At 43.6% G+C, this 14967-nt stretch overlaps 1 protein-coding gene across 2 annotated transcripts in view; it reads left to right on the top strand.

Moving 5' to 3' along the window:
• pusl1 (pseudouridine synthase like 1) overlaps positions 1 to 13215 on the top strand; it is a 32265-nt gene extending 19050 nt beyond the window's left edge. The window contains exons 4-8 of one of the 2 annotated variants that reach the window (XM_066691026.1): positions 329 to 478; positions 5082 to 5255; positions 10882 to 10936; positions 11613 to 11775; positions 13021 to 13215. In XM_066691026.1, coding sequence (XP_066547123.1) covers positions 329 to 478; positions 5082 to 5255; positions 10882 to 10936; positions 11613 to 11775; positions 13021 to 13061 — 583 coding nt within the window. In that variant the 3' untranslated portion in view covers positions 13062 to 13215. The remainder of the gene's footprint in view (positions 1 to 328; positions 479 to 5081; positions 5256 to 10881; positions 10937 to 11612; positions 11776 to 13020) is intronic. The other variant, XM_066691027.1, reaches the window with a different exon arrangement.
• The last annotated feature ends 1752 nt before the right edge of the window (positions 13216 to 14967 follow it).

The following is a 14967-nucleotide window of genomic DNA, read 5'->3' as shown; positions in this document are numbered from 1 at the left end:
GTCTCTGTGTTCAACTACACATAACACACACACTTGCAAGTTTCATTCTCACTAAGACAAAGACAGTGCTGTGCCCAGTATGATCTAAGACAATGGGTGTCTAATAAGTAATAAAGTGGACCTGCTATTGTTATGAAAAGTTTGTGTTAAACGATGGACCTACATTTTGAAAGCACTACCATCTAATTCTCCTGCTGTGTTTTTTGTTTATATATTTTTTCAGCTGACCTTGTAAATAAAGTGTGACCAACGGCCAGTGCTATCTCAGCAGCACTTCGACTCTGTCTCTGCGCTGTCTTCAGTTCAGTCTGTGTCTCCATCACTGTAGGGTCATCAAGGCGTGCCGAGTGCCCGAAGACTTCCACGCCCGGTATCAGGCCACGGGCCGGACCTACCTCTACCGCCTGATGACCGGGGTCAGCCATCACGCCCAGCTGCCGGTGTTCGAGAGCCGACTCTGCTGGCCCTTAAGACACGCGTGAGTTACTGCGCTCCCCGGACTGACCTTTACAGCACGGACGCGTCGGCCAGCTGAGCCCTGAGATGTGTCTTGTGCGAGCAGGTCATGGTGCACTTGTTCTCTTGCGTGTTCACAGTCATGGACAGCCATGTCCTGAGAGCTGTATTTCACAGGACACCTGTTAACAGTGACCTCTAATCCGTTCTGACTTCCCGCTGAAGTTCATTCGTGGATGTGGTCCGTGTGTGACTGCGGGTCCCGTCCTGCTCCCCCCGCAGGACCTCTCCTCCTGGAACAATGACAGGTCACATGTCAGCTGCAGTACAAGCGCAGTAATGGCCGTGTCATTGTCATCACCCCTGCCTGCTCCAGTGCATATGGATACAGCATTATTATCCAGATTCGTGTCTTTCTCGTTACAACTCTGTCATCGGTTCTCATTATTCTACTTGTTTGTTTTGTCACTATTTGAAGAAAAAGAAGATGATCTTCTTATATTAAATCTTTTATTTTCCCACCTTGTGTGTTGGAAAAGTAGGGCAAGAAAAGCTGCAGGCTGATTACAGCTGTCTGACACCTCTCCTCCCTCTCTCCCTCTCCCTCTCTCCCTCTCTCTCTCTGTCTCTCTCCCTCTGTCTCTCTCTCTCTCTCCTGCACAAAACCCTTATTTTACTTCTTTAAACCATCAGGTCAGCTGTTCTGCTCACTGGCCACACTATCCAAGTGTTTAATGTATGCAAGCTTACTCAAAAGTGACCCTCCACAAGTCAAGTTTCATTTTAGATACAATGCAAGGCAAAAAACGCATTAAATACATCTGCCTACGTTCAGCACTTACTGTAACTGTCAGTGTCCATCGTGTGATACAAACAGCTCCTCTTGATTGCACTACGGCTGGATCAGGACAGACACAATTAAGTGGCTTCTAACAACATATTAAACCTCAGTGGGGAACAGATTTGCGATTGACGGGTCGGTCAAAGTTTAGATTTGGTCGCCCAAAACAAGAATCTAAAACTTGATGGAACTGGACTAATAAAAAAAAAATGTGTAAATGATTTAGATTTTTAAATATATTCTTAAATTAATGCTATATCTCTGTTTTTTAAGAATAGTATTTACAGTTTGAATATATATTTCAGTAAACACTTAATCTGCAAACTATATATTTAGCTTTGAAATCAATGTTGAGTTCAAATCTCAATCTAAATCTGAAATCTCACTGCGCTCAGAAGGCCGATGTGGGAAATGGGACTCATTTTCATGTTAGCTAAATATTTATTTTGCAAAACACAGAATTAAGATTTAAAATGTAACTAATATTTTGTTTTATATTTAAAGCTAAATAAATAGTTTGCAAACCTAGATTCCAGGTTTAAGTTAAATATTGATTTCAAATCTAAATATTTAGTTTGTGAGTCTGATTTAAGTTAAAAATAAAATGTTAAAATAAATGTTAGATAAAAATGTTACCGAAATACATACAGTGAGGGAAAAAAGTATTTGATCCCCTGCTGATTTTGTACGTTTGCCCACTGACAAAGAAATGATCAGTCTATAATTTTAATGGTAGGTGTATTTTAACAGCGAGAGACAAAATAACAACAAAAAAATCCAGAAAAAAACGCATTTCAAAAAGTTATAAATTGATTTGCATGTTAATGAGGGAAATAAGTATTTGACCCCTTCGACTTGGTGGCAAAACCCTTGTTGGCAATCACAGAGGTCAGACGTTTCTTGTAGTTGGCCACCAGGTTTGCACACATCTCAGGAGGGATTTTGTCCCACTCCTCTTTGCAGATCCTCTCCAAGTCATTAAGGTTTTGAGGCTGACGTATGGCAACTTGAACCTTCAGCTCCCTCCACAGATTTTCTATGGGATTAAGGTCTGGAGACTGGCTAGGCCACTCCAGGACCTTAATGTGCTTCTTCTTGAGCCACTCCTTTGTTGCCTTGACTGTGTGTTTTGGGTCATTGTCATGCTGGGATACCCATCCACGACCCATTTTCAATGCCCTGGCTGAGGGAAGGAGGTTCTCACCCAATATTTGACAGTACATGGCCCCGTCCATCGTCCCTTTGATGCGGTGCAGTTGTCCTGTCCCCTTAGCAGAAAAACACCCCCAAAGCATAATGTTTCCACCTCCATGTTTGACGGTGGGAATGGTGTTCTTGGGGTCATTCCTCCTCCTCCAAACACGGCGAGTTGAGTTGATGCCAAAGAGCTCAATATTGGTCTCATCTGACCACAACACTTTCACCCAGTTCTCCTCTGAATCATTCAGATGTTCATTGGCAAACTTCAGACGGGCCTGTATATGTGCTTTCTTGAGCAGGGGGACCTTGCGGGCGCTGCAGGATTTCAGTCCTTCATGGCGTAGTGTGTTACCAATTGCTTTCTTGGTGACTATGGTCCCAGCTGCCTTGAGATCATTAACAAGATCCTCCTGTGTAGTTCTGGACTGATTCCTCACCGTTCTCATGATCATTGAAATTCCACGAGGTGAGATCTTGCATGGAGCCCCAGACCAAGGGCTGTGTTTCTTCCATTTGAGAGTGCTCCTAATCTCAGCTCGTTACCTGTATAAAAGACACCTGGGAGCCAGAAATCTTGCTGATTGATAGGGGATCAAATACTTATTTCCCTCATTAACATGCAAATCAATTTATAACTTTTTGAAATGCGTTTTCCTGGATTTTTTTGTTGTTATTCTGTCTCTCACTGTTAAAATACACCTACCATTAAAATTATAGACTGATCATTTCTTTGTCAGTGGGCAAACGTACAAAATCAGCAGGGGATCAAATACTTTTTTCCCTCACTGTATTCAAACTGTAAATATTCATTTTTCAAAACAACGTTGTAGCATTGTTATGTATACTCTAAATGTTGAAAAAATCAGTTCATACATTTTAAAGATAGAAAAAAACACGATTTAAGTGAAATCTGTGAAAAAGATGTGGATAAATGAGTGCCTTGTTTCACATTTACTGCTTCTATGCCTGGATTTATGGTAATGGTTTGGCAAATGTAAAACGTGAAACTGACTTTGAACTCTCAGCTCTCATGATATGAAAGGATAAATGTACATCAGTCAGAAATGTGAAAGTCATTATCTGGCCATATATGATCACAGTGGGTACATTTTCCACGTCCCTATTATCCTGTGACTCTGGGTTTAATCTCAAGAGACGTATCGCTGCTTTGCTTTTAATATCGCTCTTCCAATTCAGAGTTGAGTGATTGTCCTGAACGGACTCTACCTCCAGGTTTACAGTCAGAGGAATGAAGTGGAAAAGCCATCACACTTCCAGCAGCGAATCTACCGCTCGTGCCAGGCAGAGCACCCTTCTTCTACAGTGTGTTGTCCGTGCCCGTTATAATTGCATGATCTTTCATTTGCCATTGTAGATCTGAACACATTTCATTCTGGCAACAGTGTGTGGATTCATACTTAGGTTGTGTTGTTGACAAGCATGACACACAATGTGCAGGAATTGCCTGACAGCGTCACTGAAATGCAATGTCACTTGTGCACAGTGACATTATAGGCACAGGTACAATACATTTAATCTTCTCTGTATTTTGATATTGATGAATATGATTTCTCTGGAATGTAAAGATCACATGGTTCTGTGTTCACTTTGTTTCAAAGTTGCCACAATGTTATTACCGTACTTGCTTTGATATGGTCCCTGTGCTCATATCCTTCCAGCTGGCTACTGTCAGCGGTTATCACCCACTGGGCAACAGGCCTTTCTCCCGCTGTTCAGACGCTGCACTCTTTTTCAATTTGTTCTGTCATGTTTGTGTTTAACCTACATTTCTGTCTTAGAAAGCTAAAGTCTTTATATTTTTTACTGACAGTTGTGGCTCATTTTCATGTGTGTAGCGATGTTGTAACCGCTTCTAAAGCTTTTTATACTTGAATAACAAAACACATGCATGTTGCCTGGGATAAAACCACCTGCTAAATAATATTCATAATTACAATACATACATAATATCAGCTAAATGTGCAGCACAGACAGGAGGAGTGTAAAATGACAGTTCAGTCAAGTCAGAGGTGAATAGCCAATCAAATAACACAGAATCTCAAAATCCAGCTTTAGCCTGTATTTAATGTTGTGCCTTTTGCAAGACATTGCTGCACAATGTGTAACATGGCAAGTGGCAGTTGTCTATATGAACAATGTATCAGTAAAAGAAAAAATCTGACAAAACTAAACTAAAACTTTGTGAAAGATTAGACAATAAAAGACAATAATAATAAAAGACAATAAAAGACACAATTAGATCACTCTATGATGATAAATTATAAAATGATAACAGTGGGTCTTAGGGAAACTGTCATGCTTCCTAAACATATGGTTTCATGTGTTGCAGCTAAGTATGTCTCGATCGATTATATTATATATAGTATATATGTTCCTTCCGGGCCTCAGGATGTGTTGTATGACAAGTTCACTGGAGTTCATGTCCTCATCTCGAGTCGTTATTACCAAGTCAGCAAGAGCAACACATAACGATGCATGAAACCATAATTGCAGGGGCCGTGTCGTTTAAATTCTCCTCCTGTTGGGGCTTCACTGACGCACGTTCCTCTCTTCCTCCCCACAGAGACCTGGACATCGAGGCCATGCAGGCGGCAGGCATGGTCTTACTGGGTCAACACGACTTCAGCACTTTCCGCGCGCTCAACTCAGACACGCCCTTCAAATCTCCGGTGAAGACGCTGCTCCGAGCCGAGGTGACCGTGGGGCAGGACTCCTTCACACCGCACTCCTTCCGCAGGTACCGGTCTGGATTGGGTGCCAGTGCAGATTTCCTCATTGAGGGGGGTGACTGTAAAGTCTTCTGGTGTGGAACCGTAAGTTTTTCACACTACATCAGAACATAAGTGTCCAATCGAGAGGAGGCCATTCACCCCATTGTGCTCGTTTGGTGTCCATTAATAACTAAGTGATCAAGGATCCTATCCAGTCTGTTTTTGAATGTTCCCAAATTGTCTCTTCAGCCACATCGCTGGGGAATTTGTTCAGATTGTGACACCTCTCTGTGTGAAGAAGGGTCTCCTGTACAGGTTGGGCCCTGTAGTCGTGCAGTCACTGGTTGTAATTGGGGGGGTTGTCATGATCTTGTCATGACTGGGAGCTGCTTGGGGGCCGGGGCCACAGTGGGCAAAGTGACATTGAGGGTTTGGGTGCTCAGATAACGTGACCTCCCTTAGACTGACACGCACGCGTCTTGGGCCACCAGCACTGTGAGGGTTCAGTTGTCCCATTGTACTGGGAATTCAATCTACCTGTTGTTAGTATTTTAAATGTACATACTTTCATTTATTTGAACAAAAATCTATTCTTGCTTACTTGCATTTTGTCTGTTAAATCATCTTTTTGTTACAAAACACACTTTACAAAATACAGTGTTTGCTCTAATAAGAAAAACTATCCTGGAAATAATACACAATAGAAAGAAGAATAAATAGAATTGAAAGTGCAGTGCTGCCATGTTCAATCCTACATACAGAAACATTGAAACATTGATTTAATTTAATGTTTTATCAGAAAGCCCATGATTGCAGTAGCACGATTGAAGAGTAACTGCTAACTCAATCCCACTGAGAGCTGAGAGCCACTAATCCGGTGTGCTGTGGCCAGATGGCAATCATCTGTCATTTCCACATTTCCGTGATGACAGACCATCACCTTTGGAAGTCCAGGCGAGTCCATTAGGCCGGCAGTGAGTGAGTCGTGGTTCCCAACGTCCGCCACTCGGAGACGGCCCAAGCGCAGCGTTCTCAGACTGAGCTCTCAGACTTTAAGACAGGTTTTTCCAGGAGCAAAAAATAATTTAAGATGGCAGTGTCACAGGGATTTATTAATAACATATATTATAAATTTTCAGCCGCTTATTCTAGCCTTTTTCTGCTAATTTTAATGCAAAACTATAGAAAGAATGTGGTGTCAGGTGTCAAATCAAAACCAAAACAGTTTTATGATCCAAAACCTGGGCGACATCATAAACAAACAATCCAGAACTCACTCCAAAATTGGTCCCCATCCTTCGCTAATTTCCCTTCTCCCAGCAAGTCTACAATTCCTGCTTTTATTCAGTCACTTAATTGACATTATTAATTAACATTCATTGACTTTTGGTTTAAGTCCTATAGCAGTTCTCAATCTTCAGTCTTTTCAGGTGATCTGAGAGGTGGGCAGTGATGTTCATCATTAAAGTATTTTGCCATACAGATCAATTTGCATATTTAAAAATACATAAATATAATATTAAGAGAATTGTGGCAGATATTTCTGAGTTTATGAACCCATATAACCTTATTTTTTGTTACAACCTATAATTTGAAAAGACCCTTCAGACATAATGCATGTCTATTGATAGAGTTTGTCATAAATAAGTCATTAGAAACAAATCCCCCTGTTTCTAGATCTGTTCCGTAAATATATTAGCATTTAAATATTGCACCAGCATGTTGTAATGTAAGTAATAATTTTGGCCCCATTGTGATGTCACTGGGTCTGAAAAGGGGGCAGTTGTGTATGGAAAATATAAAGATCACATGTACTTACTATACATTAAAAAGCAGACTTCTTGGCCAATGAACGCCAAGAGGTCCAGCCAGGCAAGGGCGGCGATCAGGACCAAGATCAAACACGTTACAGTTTAATCCACAGCAATCAACTCACTGCAACAGAGCATCTCAATACAGACTCTGAGTATTGACTTATTCAGTTCATCTATTCAGCTGAAATATGCTGAAGTATATATATTACTCTCTTACTACCCGAGTTTGGGATCGCCTGTTCTTTATTAAAGTGCCTTGATGCTTCAGGCACAGCTACTCATATCCTGTGAAATGTGCAGCGTCAGGCTGTTCACACTGCAGAGACCTGAAGGCATCAGATGGAGGTGACAGATCTCAGAGATGGGTCCGCAGGCTCCCAGCGCATCCAGGAGAGACACGGGTGAGCGGCTCTTGAGTCTGGCCTGGGACACCGCTGGCTGTGTCCGGCAGCTCCCAGGTGCCCCAGTGAGGGTGGGTGGGAGAGGCGCTGGGGAAACTCAGCTCTCTGCACACAAGTCATTCCTGTGGCGTCTGGGCTTCGGTGTGTTGGCCGTTCCCTGGCATCACATCCTCCCGTTGGCGTGAGAGAGACGGTCGGCAGGCTGGCCTCGCTGTGTAATCGATAACAGAGGTCTCTGACAGCGTGCCTGAGGACACAGGACACATGGACGGGCTGCGTCTCGTGCCTCCCGGTGCCGAGCGGAAGTCGTAGCGCTGAGATCAGTCACTTCTCTCCAAGTGCCGGGTGAAGAGGGGAAACGTAATCGATATGCAGTATAGCGGCTCTCAGGGCAGGAACAGAGGCCGGCGATACACTGTGAGACGAAACCCTGGCCAATCTCATCCAACTCTCCAATAATTCACAATCAGCCAATCACATCGCAGAATCAGATTTTTATGTATCACTTTCCACCAGTCAGGATAGACGCCATCATACTTCACAGAACAGCAGCCCTGGCGCGTACCGAAGCACAGACTTCATCTTCAAAGGGATTCTGTATTCTGGAACTTTGCACAGGAAATGAGGTTTATTTAGTTCCACAAATGTAAATGTGTGTTTGATATTGAACTCCGAAGTCTCCTCCCAAGCTCACAGAACAGCATGTGGTCTAAAATTAAACATCAGTGCATGTGTTCCTTTAACAACTTGAAAATAACAAAACAAAATCAATAAAAATAACATAATTAGGCCATTAAGTGCGACTCAGATTTGTTGTGTGAAGTCCATTCACATCCAGATCATCTCCTTATTCTTTAGCCCTTTTTCCCAAACTGCAGTGTGTGCCATTCTCTACGTGTCGAGCATTGTGATGTTAATCCCTCCATCAGTAAATAGCACAAAAGAGGATACTGGCCTGAGAGAAGAGAGGATTACTTACTATGCAGTCGGTGAAGCAGGAATTCATCAGAGTCCGAGCCTCGTTCACAACGAAGATGTTACCAAGTGCCAGGTTGAATTGTGTGACAAACTGAGACAGCTTTTCATTCTAATTAAATAATTGTCATTTGGACCTGTATTCTCAAAAGCAAACTGTCTTATGAAAGTACATGCGCTGTGTTGGAGCTTTAAAACACATGAATGGATTGTTGTCAAGGACCTGAACACTGACTGTGAGTCTGTCGGAAAACGAAACGCATCCAATCAAATCTATTATTACGATTATGGCTTCAGTTTCCTCTTCAGACATCAAGGTCCTTCATATTGAACAGCAGTAATAAGAACTGCAGAGGAATAGACTGGGACTGGACCCGTGCCCCTGCGCTCAGGAGTCCAGAGCCCTGAACACTGCTGCGTATCAGGATTATATAAGAGGACAGGAGAAGGAGAACTCTGGTTAAAAGTGCGATGTTGAAACCAGGCGAGTTATATAACTAAAGAGATACAAACTCAGAGTGAAGCAGGTGTCAGCAGCAGTGGGTTGAGCAGCATTGCAGCAGCATGCTTGAGCTCAGTTATATAAAGTCCGCTGGGACGACCCCAGTTCTGACTCAACCGAGCGCTTGATACCACACACACACACACCTCAGCTGTATCGTATCGATCCAGGTCTAGTTGGGTCTGGGTCTGTTACTGTCTGCAGTGCAAGCCCAGAGCCGTGGCGATTCACTCACCTTCACAACTGTGACCCCAGGATGGACAACATCACTGCACAAAGCAAACAACTTCACAAAAGCCAGAAGACACTCGCATAACACAGCTGTACTCATCCTGTATACATGAGATTGTGTGTACTCTGTGGAGCGGCAGTTGCGAGTGTAGAGCTGCACATCATCATGACGTGACAATGCCATTGAAACACTTTGACACAACAGCACTAAACCCAGGACACAGGCTGGGATTCCCACTGCGTTCGGGCGGATCTCATGCTGGACTCGTTCTCTGCTGTTTCGATGTGGGGAGATAGTGTAACTGTAACTGTGAGGGCCTGACTCGGCACTAGAGCATCACTGGGCTGTGCTTCACTCAAAACACACAGTGTTTTATCAGCCAACCATAAAAATGTGCCTTTAAACCCTCAGTGTGCCTCCAGTTTTCTAACTATCACAAATACATCTGATGGCTCCTGCCTGTGACTTATATTTCTGCAACGCTGACATCATGGTGGTCCAGCTATGACTAGGATGAAATAAAGCATTAAAAAGTGTACGTGTGGATTTACTGTAGAAACTGTGGCACAACTTCCCAAATACACATTATCCACAGAGGCGAGACGCTGTCCCGGTCGGTCGCTTGACTTCTCACTGAGCGTCTCAATTGAGCTGCTACTTAGTTGCTCAATCGGTCGCCCTAACTCGATCAGAGAACAAGATGCGTTTCTACCACATTATTCTTACTTCATATTCATCAGAACCTAAATATAACCAAATGACAACCTCCTGCAACACGGCCAGGACTTCAGCTCCCTCTGAATGAGATATTGACAACCAGACCGTTTTGATTGTTTATTGATCTCTGCTCTTGCCACTGTCCTTCCCTGTATCGCCCCCTGGTGGCCGGAGAAGTGAAGGGCTGCTGATCACTCTGTCAGCACTGATCAGGGGCCAGTTTATAATATATTTGTTCTTTTCAAACTGCATTAAAACGGAGCCTCTTCCATTAAATACCACCATTTGCTAATGGTGTATTGAGCCAGATCTTATAGTGTGTAAAAGTCACAACCTGCTTTGCAATGGGAGTCTCTCTGTGTCTCTGTTTGAACTCTCACAGACCTTCACTGGCTTCTGATCGTTATTAATGGATGCCATTTCCGTCTGTGTTTGTCATTGATGACAGTCTAAAGGGTTTTAATGGTTGTGGTTTTAACACCAGCTCTGCTTTCTCTTCAGACACAACCGCTGAGTCATCACAACTCAAAACAGACTCGGGGATAAAGACAGTCCAGTATATAAAAGAACCAAATCTGAAAGCATTTAATTTTGATCGAGACCAGATTATTTATCCAAGGCAAATGTAACATCCAGACAGACTTCTGTGTGTTGTTTAGCTCCCTTGTGTCTCTTTGTTGCTCTATAACACTGTGTAACACAATTGTCCTGAAGTTAAAGCTGTGTGAAACTCAAATTACACTGTAGTGCTGCTGCCACACATATCCCTGAATTGCATGTTTTGTCCTTTGTGTACTTTCCAATTATATTTAAAACCATAAAACCCCCTTGTTTCTTATTATTATTATTTATTATCATAATTATAATTTCTTCCCTGCCCAAGGTGACAGTTACCAAAACATTCCCATTCTTAACGCTTGGTGTGTTTCTGCTGAGCAAGTCTCTAGCGCACAGCACACACATTTCTCACAGTGACTGCACTGACAGCAGTGTTTTTCTCTGCTCTTTCAGGGGCATGCGGTGCTGGGAGCTGACCTTCCAGAGCAGGTCGTTTTTATATAAGCAGGTCGGTCTTTTAATCTCGTTTATTGTTACAATATCACTTCACCTGCGGGAGTGTGAATAAATACTACAGCAGCGGGTGCCCTCTGGTGGTGAATAAATAATAAGACACTGTGACACACATTCAGAATCCCACTTCAGATAATGGGCTGAATACAGTGTGTGCTCCTGTTCTTCACTGGGGAAAGTCACTTCAATTAAATAAACCAGTTCTGTTGTAGCAACTGATTAACGCACAGTTCTCCAAACATGAGTGTACTGTTACATGAAACAATATATCCCTTATTCTGAGTAACAAAACTTTTTTAATTTCTGAAATCTGTTAACTTTCCCCAAGAAAAAGAGAAATTAAAATCTATAATTGTAAAGAGACATGTGTTGCTTTTTTATATTAAAAAATTACTTTGAACCTTCTGATTATTATTTATTTCTTAGCAGACACCCTTGTCCAGGGCAGAGGTGGTTTCTAAACTCACACATCAGTAAAGTGGTTCTATAGAAACTTGTTCAAGTGATCAGTTGAGATCATTGTGTCTCGTATAGACGGCGTGCCTCTTCAGTCCCAGTTAAACTGATGAACCAGGTGACACTGTCCTGCGAAGAGCAAATAGAGAGGCTCTGCTGTTGCTGTTGTATCTTGTGCTGCTGGCTGAAACTGAGCGAAGCTTGTTGTGTTGCAGGTGCGTAGGATGACCGGGGCGATGGTGGCGGTGGGCCTGGGCCGGCTCACTCTGTCCCGACTGCAGGAGCTACTGGAGGCCCGGGACTCTTTGGCCTTCCCCCAGAATATGAGTGCGCCTCCCGACGGGCTGTTCCTCAAGAGAGTGGACTATGAGGATTCAGGTACCGTCCGTTCAGACAAGGACAGGGAGGGTGCGACTCGGATACTGGTGAATTCGGGTCCCCAGGCAGGGCAGTCGGTCCTCTGGGTCTCCTCTCACTTTATTTGGCCAATTCCTTGATCTGATTTACATTGTTTTCATCTTTCTCTCGGGTCTCTGGCTCTGTGTGAGAAATTAGCTTTATAATTTCACGCCTGTTCTCAGATTTGGCATCCGTCCCAATTTAGACCAATTTAGAATTGCAATTAAATCATCTGAATTATTCAATTGACTTGACTGGATTGAGATGAGTTAATTGAAACGCTGCACCACCCACCCCCTCATGTCCTGTTTTCACTCATTTTATTAATTCAGCCTTTTCATACGTGCGCTGTTTAATGTGTGTGTGTGAGAGTTCTGCCTTTTCAATCCCTGTATAGGAAAACTTGTTAAGGGAGCAATGAGACACTGATCAGAGCAGTTATAATCCTGTGTGGTTCAGGAATGCCCGCGGCTGCGAAAGCTTGTGTTAGAGAATGAAGATCTGGGGAATAAGACATGGTTATTATGTCATGCATTTTACTGCGAAATTAACATAATGAAATGTGCAACTGGGCACTGTTGTCTGTCCTACAAAATGCTTCTCACCTGAATTGAAAAGAATCAGTAAATAAGGGCTTTATCTCTGATAAGGAAGAAAGGGCATAAATATGCACCAGTAGGACTAGCAATTATATCAGGGATTGGGTGACAAATGAAAGCAAGTCAATGGAGGGAGTCCGGCTCACAGAGAAACGGAAGTGAAGTTCCATATATTTCCACTGTTCACAATGTATAGCAGTAATACTGTAAGTGCTGACTACTATCACTGTTATAAAACACGAATCTTGTGCGTTTCGAAGGGACGCGCTGATGACAGTAGAGATATTTCTCAGGCCCAGCGCTGTCACTTTGTTACACAGCACAGTTAGAAGTGATTCGAGTACTGAACTAGGCCGCAAGTTTAATACCCATTGCAATGAACCTGGCGGCTGAAGTTTGTCTCCAGCTGCGGACTAAACAAGGTCTCCATTTCAACAAACCCCAAACCACTGCTGCTGCCTTAGGAGACTAAGACCGGGACTGACTTTTGTAGGTGAACTACTCAGCTCAGCGCTGCTCTGTGTCAGTCAGTCAGGAACAGGCTTCATGAATCGTATTGTACAATGATTGAGGGATTGAGTATGTGCTTCTGATGGAGCTCAGTGTCTTTTCTTTCTATTTGCAGATCTGTCATCCTGCTCACGTGACCTGGAAATTAAACCCTGACGGTGCCAATGGAAAAAAACCTTCCCCCCCTCCCACAGTTTAATGTGTTTTTTTATTTATTTATTTTCCTATGAAGCTGAATTTCATGTAAAAATAAATATATGTTGTTAGTAAAGGATTTTTATGGTACTTAAAATAAAGGTTTCTTTTTTAATTTGCTTTATTCTTGTAACTGCTGGAGGAAGGAGAAAGAAGGGATCGCGGAAGAGAAGGCTGTCTGTGATGAGAAGTACATTATAGACCGGTGGTCTCCAGCCCTGGCCCTGGAGGGACCCTGTCCAGCAGGTTGTGGAGATCACCCTTCTATCACCAGTTTGTAAACACCTGAAAGTATGTAATTTGACACAATGAAACAGGTTGTGTGGTAGATTCAATCATTTAGAAGCCATGGGAACGCCTTCGACCATGCTGTGTGTAAAGTAAATGTTGTGTAAGGAGTGACAACTCCGAGACAGCTGTTTCCACTAAAACGTCACGCTTTGCCAGCTCAGCCTTGACCTCTTCACGAAGAGCCAACGGAGTGCGTCGCAGTGGCTGAAGGACAGGTTAACTGTGGGGTCTCTCAGGCTGGTGGTGAAGGCGGAGAGACAGGGCTGGCCATGGTGAGGTGACATGCAGGATCTCTGATCCACGGTGTCCAGGAGTGTGAAACCCAGAGAAGTGAAGAGACCCAGTCCCACCAGGTTAGCACCGTGGTGCGCTACATGGAAGCTGTCATAGCGTACAGTGAGTTGGAATGAGCCCACTAGATCAGTGTGTGAGTTCCCAGATCCACAGAGGGCAGTGGAGGGCACAGAGAGCGGCCGGGAGCTGAGAGACTGATTGTGTGTGTCCACATTCAGCAGTGAGACACTGGCACCAGTATCCAACAGCAGGGGAACACACACATCACTGACTGTGCATGATTTGAACACCACGGGCCCACAGTGAGAGTGACGTGCAGTGCTGTTTGGGACTCCTGGGGCAGAGCGGCAGACATTGGCAAAGTGGTTTTGTTTCACACGACCGCAGCAGTTCTGCGCTCTGGAGGCATGTGAACGGCACCCACAGTGTCCACACTGTGGCCGCAGTAGCACTTCCCCTGCAGAGCTCGACGTGAGAGAGCGATCGTGTGCAGGAGCGGCGGACAGCAAGAGTGCACTGCCTGTACGAGACATCGGTGGGGGAGGGGCGGCCGGCTCGCTCTGAACGCCTTCAGCCTCTTGAGTCAAGAAATCCCTGGGTTGAGCTGCTTTATGGATTAATTACTCCATGTGTTTCCAGTGTTTAGAAATTGGTGATTTAAGGTGACCTATCAGATGAAGTGGACTGGGGCTCTCCAGGACCAGGGTATAGTTTATAATATTTAATCGTGATTCCTGAGAAACTCACACAATGAAGCAATATATATATATTATTTATTTCTTATAAGACTCCCTTGTTCAAGGCGACTTAGAAAATATAACAGCAATACAAACTGCAATAATACAGTGCAGGTCAGGCATAAACCATATTACAAATTCCAATTTACACAAGTGTATACAAGATATACAGTAAACAATATATGAGGTCTTACATCCTAGATTGGTCAAGCTGATGAGTGCAGACAAGATGTGAATTCACAGTCAAGGGCCAGGGGAAAGGGAGCACAGGGGACATCAAATAAACAATACAAGTACTAGCAATGCAAGACAAGTAACAAAACTTTATATATGTGCAATCTTACAGGAGAATGAAAAACTAAATTACAAGTTTGAAAAGATGTGTCTTCAGTAATCGCCGGAAGGAGGTCAAGGACTCTGCTGCTTTGACTTCAGTTCAGGTCGTTCCACCACTTAGGGGCCAGGGATGAGAAGGAGTGGCTCTGGAGGAAGGGGAGTGGAGAGGAGGTAGCGTTAGTCTTCTGGCACTGGAGGAGCGCGGTGGT

Source organism: Amia ocellicauda, chromosome 18 (genome assembly GCF_036373705.1).
Source record: "Amia ocellicauda isolate fAmiCal2 chromosome 18, fAmiCal2.hap1, whole genome shotgun sequence".
NCBI classification, from domain to species: Eukaryota; Metazoa; Chordata; class Actinopteri; order Amiiformes; family Amiidae; genus Amia; species Amia ocellicauda.
The sequence above is the reverse complement of the archived record's forward strand: the minus strand, read 5'-3'. Positions and strand labels throughout refer to the sequence as shown.